Genomic DNA, 10,116 nt, shown 5'->3' on the forward strand with positions numbered 1-10,116 from the left:
ACTTATGGTTGTTTGTCTGTGTTCTATCCTTTTTAAATGCTGAACCTCAAGCAATAGTGTAGTATATAGTAGAAAAATCGTGCAAATTATGATACAAGCATCAAATTTGGCATTTCTGTTCTGCAGGGCTTTCTGATCAAATCTGTCTGATTGGCCATTTGAAAATCCAAATTTTGAAAAATTTGAAAAAAAAAAAAACTTCAAAAATTTGAAGTCACAGCTGGCTGAAATTCTTGAAATGCAAGTGAACATCCCAGACAGAGAACCAAGGGGAGATGCTGTCATCATTGATGGCTCAGCACTTATCAATGCCCTACCTCCACGCACTTCAAAGATATTTGATGACTATGCTAAAGAAGACATCATCACAAAGGTGGAATGCTATGGTGCCAGGTACGAGAGGGTGGACGTAGTGTTTGATGTGTACAATAAGTCAAGTCTGAAGTCCGAGGCAAGGTCAAAAAGGGGGCAAGGGATCAGTAGAAGAGTGACAGAAACCAGTAAGACCCCAAGTAACTGGAGAAGCTTTCTTCGAGATGACAGCAACAAGACTGAGCTGTTTCACTTCCTTGCGGAAAAGATGTGTGAAGCACAGACGACAAGCACAGTCATTGTCACAAAAGGAGAAGATGGCATTAGCAACACAAGGAAGTCACTGGATGATGTGTCTCCATGTTGTCATGAAGAAGTTGGCACTCAAATATTTGTACACACCAGGGATGCAACGACGGATGGTAGCAAGTCCATTATCATTAAGGCTAATGACATGGACGTACTAGTCATCGCAATATCTCTCCTGCCATCCTTACAGGAACTAGGTCTTGAGAACATGTGGATTGCCTTTGGCCAAGGAGCCAAGGCGTGATGGATTCCAGTCCATGAGGTAGTTTCTGCAATAGGGCCTGAGAAAGCAAGAGGGATCCCATACTTCCATGCGTTTACTGAATGTGACGTCGTGTCTGCCTTCCGCGGTAAAGGGAAGAAAACTGCATGGCAGACTTGGAACGTCTTTGATGATGTTTCTGAAACATTCACCAATCTCAGCCAGCATCCAACATTGATTCGTGATGTTGACTTTTTTGAAGTTTTTTTTTATTTTTTTTTTCAAAATTTGGATTTTCAAATGGCCAATCAGGCAGATTTGATTAGAATCCCCTGGAGAACAAATGTGCCAAATTTGATGTTTGTATCATCATTTGCACGATTCCTCAAAAATTGCTGTTATCTGCCCCCACTGCAAGGAAGCAGCAATCAGCAACACTTAATTAATTTTTTTTAAAGTCTTTGGAATGACAGCTAGGGCTTGGGGCAGATTTTAACCTCTGACCTCCCAGACTCAGAGCGGATGATCTAATCATTACGTGACAGCTGTATATGTTGGCATGTGTTGGCATTTTTAGCTCCACAACCAGGCGTCATAGCGGGTGGGCGATTATATTTTGGGTTCCGTCCATCTGTCCGGCCACCCATTTGTGGTTTGTGCATCTGTCCGAAGCCTCCACTTGAAAATCACTGGACACATTTCATTCATATCCAGCACGCACATGCAATAATATCTGTACATGAGGCACGTCAAATGATTTTGGGATCAAAGCCAATTTGGAATTTTGGCAATTTAAAAAAAAAAATATATATATATATATATATATATATATATATATATATATATATATATATATATATATATATATATATATATATATATATATATATATATATATATATATATATATACAGTCAAAGCTCGTTACTATGCCACCTCGCTTCTATGCCACTCTCGCTATTATACCACTTTTGCTCGGTCCCGACAAAATTCAATACAAAATAAATTTACTATGCCACCCCTACTCTCGCTACCATGCCACTACTGTGTGACTGTTAAAAGGCACGAGTCGTGAAAAAGTCTGTATTGCGCAGTGCTCGATTATCACACTCACGTCCAAAGGCGAAGCGACGAACTACAGTCCAGCTGCGCACAACATAACTCAATACGTACGCGCATAGTCAGACTGTGTCAAAACACGCGATTCTTCTCCCCGATGCCAGCCACAACAAGCCAATCACAACACGCACAACGAGACACAAAAAAGCGCGAGCACACACACAGACACGCAGGCACACGTACAACAGTGACATCATTTTTTTTCAAATTCAGCCCATAATGTCAGCTCAGAAACGTAAGCGAACCGACTTTACGCTGAAGGAGAAGAAGGAGATCATCGATGCCATGAAGAAGGAGCCGAATCAGTCCAAGTTGGCCAGGGAGATTAGCAAGAAATGGGGCGTCGAAGTTAAGAGAACCACCGTGAAGGGCATTCTCAGCAAGAAGGATGCAATCGAGGCTGCAATCAAAGCTGGGTTTCCATCGAAGCGCATGAAGTTGACGCAGGCTCACGACCCGAAGCTTGATTAATGAGTGCTCATGTGGCTGAAGCAATCAAGAGGACAGAATGTGCCTGTCAGCGGCGATCTGATCAAGGAGAAGGCGATGAAACTGGCCGAGCTGATGCGCATCCCAGACTTCATGGCGAGCGACGGTTGGTTGGGCAATTTCAAGAAGCGCCACGGCATCACGTTCAAGACAGTGCAGGGTGAAGCTGGAGCGGTGGATTCGCAATCCCTTCTTGAGTGGCAACAACAGGTTCTCCGGCCCTTACTCGGGCAGTTCTCCGCAGACGACGTCTTCAACCTGGACGAGACTGGACTCTTCTGGCAGCTGCTTCCGAACAAGACCTTGCCTTTCAGGGGAGAGCGGTGTACTGGAGGAAAGAAAAGCAAGCAAAGGATCACTCTTCTGGTTGGGGCAAACATGAGCGGCAGCGAGAAGTTCCCTCTTCTGGTGATTGGCAATTCTAAGAAACCCTGTGCCTTCAAGAACAAAGAGATCCCGGTCAAGTACAAGGCGAACTCGAAGGCGTGGATGACGGCGGAGCTTTTCGAGGAGATGTTGCGTGCGTGGGACGGAAGACTCGGCCAGCAGGGACGCAGAGTGCTGGTCTGTCTCGGTAACTTCTCTGGCCACCCTCCCGAGCTCGAGCTGAACAACATCCAACTGGTCTTCTTCCCACCCAACACGACAGCCAATTCGCAACCAATGGATCAGGGAATCATAGAGAACCTCAAGCGCCACTACCAGAAGCTCCTGCTATCCTGCCGGCTTGAGGCCATAGACGAGGGAAAGGAGTTCAAGTTCACGTTGCTCGACGCTCTACACATCGCCCGGCGTGCTTGGGAGCAGGTCGGCAAGTCGACGATCAGGAACTGTTTCGCGAAGGCCAAGTTCATCGAAGAGGAGATCCAAACTGAGCCACAGGATGCGGAGCTGCCCGACATCTGGGAAGCTCTGCCTGCCGAGGAAAAGAACGAGGAGAACGAGCTGTCTGACTTTCTCGAAGCCGACGAGCGCCTCGCGACTGGCGGGTATTTCACGCTGGAGGAGATTGCGGAGGAGATTCTGTGCAGTGAGGATCCGGTGGAAAGCGAAGATGACGAGGTAACTGTCGAGGAGGAAATCGTTCCGTTCGAGGAAGCCCAGCGCGCTTGTAGCACCGTCCGGAAATTCATGCAGCAGAGAAGCGGGAAGCCCGGTGTGATGCAAGCGTGCGATCGGCTAGACAACGAGATGCACGAGATCCGCCGAAAGAAGATGCGCCAGCCGACGATTCTTGAAAGCTTTGTGTGTCGTGAATTTCTCGCCATGCCATATGTTAGTGTGTGAACTCTGTTAGTGTGTGTATGTTCTCCGTTCGCTTAGCTTATACAACAGTCGTGCCTTTTACTTGCTGGAATAAATTTTGTCTAAAGAATAACTACAGATGGGTAACTTGAGAAAATAAGGCCGTTTTTACAAAATCTCGTTACTATGCCACTTTTGCTCGGTCCCGACGGGTGGCATAGTCACGAGCTTTGACTGTATATATATATTTATTTATATATATATATATATATATATATATATATATATATATATATATATATATATATATATATATATATATATATATATATATATATATATATATATATATATATATTATGGGAGAGAATATTTCAGGATTGTGTATGCCATCAGGAACCATTATTTATTTATTTATATACACTTTACCATAATCCACGACCAACAGACTGAATTATTATCCCCCGTTGAACTTAGTGCGAAACGGGGGCTTATTGATTTGGTCTCGTGTGTGTGTGTGTGCATCCGTCCGCAGCCATATCTCGGTCATGTCTGGACCACTTTTGTTCAAACTTGGCACAAAGACAATACCTAATAGTATGCATAAACTTGTCATTTTATTTCGCGATTCGATCAAAGATGGCCGACTGCTGGCAATTTTAGTTGTAAAAACATGATGTTGAACACGTCCTCAACCATTTCTCGGACATGCATTTACCGATCTTGTTCAAACGTGGCACAGATAACAAATGATAACAAGGATAACAAGGAAATGCAACACAGGTGGAGGCCATTCAGCCCATCATGCTTGCACAAACACCACACCAACCCATCTACACAAGATCCAAGGAGGAAAATGCCCCCCAAAAAGTTTTTAGTTGATGAAATAATTGTATTTTAATTTTTTTTTGTCATTTTTATTATATTTTTATTTCCTTTTCTTCCCCTCGGGGAGGAGACATGGTGTTGGTTAAAAAGACACATCAACCACACAACCCCCCTTAACAAGACCCCCACCAACAGCACTCCGTACACAATCACCCATCAATTCTCAAACTACCTAAATAAGTCTTATCAACATCCCTATATCCCTCCATCTCCATAACTTCCAGGTACCTATCTAATTCTAATTTAAACTTATCTACTTTTTCTGCTACCACTACCTTCCTGGGAGACCATTCCATACATTAACTACTCTCTGAGTGAAAGTCCCCTTCCTTGCTACCGTCTTAACTCTCCTCTAATTTACTCTCAAGCTATGGCCTCTGGTTCTATCACTGTCTACTCTGTTGAATAATTCATCTGCACTTATTTTATCTATACCTTTCATTATCTTAAACATCTCTATCATATCTCCTCACAACCGCCTTCTTTCTTGTGAATAAAGCCCTGTCTCCTTCAGCTGTTCCTCATAGCTGAGTCTCGCTAGGTCTGGAATAAATTTAGGAACAGGGAAAGGGCAGAGAGGACACAGTCACTTCGTTTTGGGATATCTTACATATGTGCATCATTTTGTTTTGAGACCAGATTCAAGATGGCCGACTTGTAGACTGGTGGCCACTTTGTTGAAAAAAAAACAACCCCGGTATTGAACACGCCCTCAACCATTTCTCAGACATGCATTTACCGATCTTGTTCAAACTTGACACACAGATAACGAATGGTGGCTTACATATGCATGTCATTTTGTTTCGTGATCAGATCCAAGATGGCCAACTGGCGGCCATTTTGTCACTGAAACGTCCATCCATCCATTAGGACCATACTCTGTGCAGAGCGTTGGTGCCGCCGAAGCAGTCTCCTTGGCTATTGGGAACAATCCTGGACGGGTCGCCACTCCGACACTGTATACCAGCATGCTGGCACTCATTTTGCCGACCTCGGAAGGATGACAGGCAGAGTCAACCCCACCTGGTGTTAATTCAACAGCTGAGCGGGATTTGAACTCAGGACTCTAGGATCCCAAGCCCACTACCCTAACCATTAAGCCAACACCAGGCACTGAAACGTGTCCCCAACCATTTCTTGAACATGCATGGTCCGATTTTGTTCAAACTTTTAAAATGTCAGACGGCACAAATGTTCTTCCATGTCACACGACCACTCAAGTCAGTTGCGCATACACATACGTAGATCATGTAAATATGGGCTAGCCTTTTAACTCCATACAGCAACATTTTTAAAACCACGGGGGTTATGACATTTTATGTGTTTTTCTCCTTCTTTGTTGGTAGACAGATTTCCGTAGGAGGTGGTATGGTTGCAGTACAATCCTATGGAGATATCGGGGGTTGTAGCTCTGCTGAGCTCATGCCAAATAGGCTGAATCTATGCAAGTGTTTAGCAAGAAGAGCCTTTATAAAATTTATATACAGCATATGTACATGCATATATATATATATATATATATATATATATATATATATATATATATATATATATATATATATAAAAAAAAATTTTCGACAATAAATAAACATAAAATGTCTATTAGTGAATCATGCAGTTACTGCATAACATACATTAATAATCCATTAAGCATCACTGCGATATTAACTTTTGCCATCGATGGTTTTAAACTTTCCTCGGCTTGGCTTCGGTGGGTTTCAAAGCAAAATATGTTTCCCCTGGTGGATGCAACGATCTTGCTGCTCAAAATCTAGTTTTGGTCTTCGTTGTCGTTGATGTTGTTCTACCTTCAAACTTCTTGTCCTGTGGCATGTATCTGTAAAATGGGTGCCTGCATTTGTAGTTTCTGATTGAAGTTAAGTTTTCACATGTCTATACGTATTTGTCTCAATACATAAAGGCCAAATGTCTCATCAGTCATCCAATTACCACTGACCGCACACACATGATCGATCCTCTCATCATCAAGGTCTTGGATATGGGAGTGATGATGACATATTTCGGAGGTTTTAAATTTAAATTGGTCTCAGCATAGTTCAGCAAGAACACCAGGAATGTGATTATTAAAATGAAAGCCAATAAAAATAATCTCGGTTCACATCTTTCCATGCTGACTCGTGGAATTACTATTGCTTCCATTATCAACAAGTGTTATTAACACTGTTAAGTTTCTCATCAACCACTTTTTACATTGCTTTGCATTCCTTTCACACTCTGCACCATTTCTGAAGTGGTTGTTGATTTGTAGATTGAAACTCATGGTTGCACACTTTAAAAGTACGTGATGCAATCAATGTGAGATGCTGATGTGTACGGCAGGTCAGCAGCTGCGCAATGATCATGACCACAAAACTGTTATCAAGGAGGATGGAACGCAGTCTCTGATCATCTCACCTGTCTCACTGGATGACCAGGGAGAATGGACGGTTGTTGCTCTAAACAAGGCGGGCAGAGCCACCACGACAGTGCCATTGGTTGTGGAGGGTATGTATGCAGCTCAAGTGGTGGGGCTAATGCTTTAATTGAGAGAATACACAGTTACTTTGTTTTGGGTTTTGTAGGACCTTCACTGATGTAAACATTCTGTTTCACATCAGAATAAAACAACTTGGCGATGTGAAGGTGCAACCAAAATCAGAAGCTCATCGCATCCTTGTCAATGTGTAAAACCTGACAAAGACCTGAAAGCAGAGTAGCTGGAACATGTTGGGACATACATCATAAATCATGGCCATATACTGTAGATGTTCATTCAAGTCAAACAATAGTTTAGTTTGAAAAATAAGCCAAAGAGACATTCATTGAACAATTTGAGTTGATTTGCCAAACAGTGGGAGATCTCAAGGGCTATGGTATGACCTGGATATTTTCTTGGTGCAGAAACATCAGTCATTTTTTTCTACATCTGAGTAGGCAAATGTTTGATGTACCAGAGCCATGTTACGTAACTCCACACGATGAAAAAAACGGAGAAGGATACGTGCACATCAGTATCCTGCACCATGATGAGAGCTGAAATGGTTTTCCTGTTTTGAGAAAGTTGTGCACACATTTCCATAATTTGAGGTCCTGGAATTGGATCACTCTTCAAGAGGAGATAAAACTCAGACACATCACCAAAAACCATTTACACCACCCAGATGATAACAAAACTATCATCCTTGGACATGTCTCCTTGCCCTTGAGTAATCCTGTCAAATTCATCATTAACTGTTTTCATACTTGGAATTAGAAGATTTCATACATAATTCATAAATTCATACTGAGAGTTCCATTCAGTTACACTAATTTCTTCAACACACGACACCGACATAAAACTGTAATCCTCCATGGAGAAAATTTCCACTGCTTTTCCAACAAGCTTCATCTACGTGTGCAACTTCCTCTGGAGAATATCACAGTTGATGTTACGAAGTTTCGCCGTTGCAGAAACTTTTTTTACTGTTGCAGAAACCTCACTTTTTTCATAACTTGGAATTTATTGTGTACTTTGGCAATCGTAAACACATAACTGTGTACATTGGCAATTTTTTTTAGAAACTAGAAGCTTTAGTGGTGTAACGAAGAACTCCCTTTTCTCGTTGCAGCTCGAGAAATGCTCATGAGGCCTCATTTCTTGGAGAGACTACAGAACGTGAGCGTGCATGAGGGTGGGACTGTTTACCTCTCAGCTAAAGCTGGAGGCAAACCGATACCAGACCTCATCTGGCTCAAAAACAATGAAATAATCCATCCGCACAAGAACTCCAAAATCGTGTATGTTTCCTTAATTAATCACGAATTTAAATTAAAAAGGAAAACAGAAGATTATCATTTTCATTTACATCTAGAAAGATAATAATCAAATCATTATTTCTTAACATATACGTAACTATTCCATATAATTTGCACGAGTGTTATTTTCTTTTCTCCAGGATAGAAGATGCAATGGGTGAGAGCAGACTTGTTTTGTCTGGCGCCGTCCCAACTGATTCAGCGTCGTATGCGGTAACTGCCATAAACCGTGCAGGGCGAGTAATGACGCGCTGCAAGGTGATTGTCGAGTCAAAGGTAAGGCGAAAAGCAGACGCTGAGCGACGTTTGTTCATGCCTCGTGGAGTGTATCGAGAGATCGCAGCGCCGGTGCTGGAGCCTCTTCACTCGCGGTATGGCCAAGAGCAGTGGGAAGATGGGGATCTTTTTGATGGAAACTTGGAACAACCACCATGTTTCAAGAGGAAACTACAGTCATTGAAGCTAAAACATTTTGGTCCAGCAATTTTTGAGTGCCAGTTGACTCCAATTGGTGACCCATCTATAGTTGTTGAGTGGTTGCATGATGGTCGCCCTATCCAAGCAGCCAATCGCGTGAGGATGATATGTGAATTTGGTTACTGTAGCTTGATTTATGATGTGGCTTATCCTCGTGACAGCGGTGTCATCAGCTGTATTGCCTCCAATGTGTATGGCAGTGACCGTACTTCAACAACGCTCCTTGTGAAAGAGGAGAAGAGCCTAGTTGAAGAAACTCAGCTCCCCGAGGGCCAGAGAGGTGTTCAGCGTCTACGAGAACTTGAAAGATCCACTGCAGCTGCCCTTGCTGCTGTCGCTGCTGTTACTGAAGATGTACCACTGGAAAAAGAAAAGCCTCAAATTGTGATGCACCCAGAGCCGTGCCGTTTACACGAAAGTGAGCAGGCACGTTTTCGTTGCCGTGTGACTGGCCAACCCCCGCCGAAGGTGTCTTGGTTTCTCAACGGAAGGCAAATTCATAAGAGCAAGCGCTTTCGTATCCACTATGATGGCATTCACTACTTGGAGATCGTGGACTGTAAAACCTATGACACCGGCAATCTACGTTTACTTGCAGAAAACTCAGAGGGCTGTGTTGAAACGACTGTGTGCTTGGAAGTTACACCACGTGAAGACTTCCGTATGGTCCTCCGCAAAGCTAACCCGACCCATCACCATGAAACAACATCAGGAAAACTGACATTTGGAATTGTAAAAGATGACTCTTCCGCAGAATCAGATAAGCAATCACAAGATCAGGAGGTGGTTAAGCTTAAAAAGGCCGGTAGGATCACTTATGAAAAACAATCGGAGGAGACAGAGGAGCTCCAGAGTAAATTTAAGCGGAGAAAGGAAGAAGGCTATTATGAAGCCATGACGGGTATGGATCAAAGGAATCGAATAAAATCCAGCGATTATAAAGACTTGCTTCGGCAAAGACGTGAATTACTAGTCCATCGTATTAAGGAAGAGTCAGAGGAAGAAAAAAATCCTGATATTGTGGAAAGTAAAACTTCAGTCCAAGGTATGAAAACTGAAAGGGAGTCATTGCTGCCTGGAATGGAGGCACCACAATTTTTGGAACGTATCGCCAGTCAAACGGTTCCAGAAGGAGGAGAGGCAAATTTCCAAGTTCGGATAAAGGGCAATCCTCAGCCTGAATGCCAGTGGTTGAAGAATAGTGTGAAGATTGAGTTGTCCGAGAGAATCTGCTGGCGCTGGCTGGAAGAGGACGTCTGTGAACTGGTCATCAAGGATGC

General features: G+C 43.0%; 1 protein-coding gene across 1 annotated transcript in view; it reads left to right on the forward strand.

Moving 5' to 3' along the window:
* The window catches only part of LOC147029450 (titin-like), a 146,814-nt gene that overhangs the window by 99,204 nt on the left and 37,494 nt on the right, over positions 1-10,116 (forward strand). Inside the window, exons 13-15 of the mRNA XM_085872499.1 lie at positions 6,905-7,069; positions 8,173-8,341; positions 8,500-10,116. The exon at positions 8,500-10,116 is cut by the window's right edge and continues 86 nt beyond it. Coding sequence (XP_085728625.1) covers positions 6,905-7,069; positions 8,173-8,341; positions 8,500-10,116 — 1,951 coding nt within the window. The remainder of the gene's footprint in view (positions 1-6,904; positions 7,070-8,172; positions 8,342-8,499) is intronic.

This window comes from Eptatretus burgeri, chromosome 3 (genome assembly GCF_056783735.1).
Source record: "Eptatretus burgeri isolate ZD-2024b chromosome 3, Ebu_testis_v1, whole genome shotgun sequence".
NCBI classification, from domain to species: Eukaryota; Metazoa; Chordata; class Myxini; order Myxiniformes; family Myxinidae; genus Eptatretus; species Eptatretus burgeri.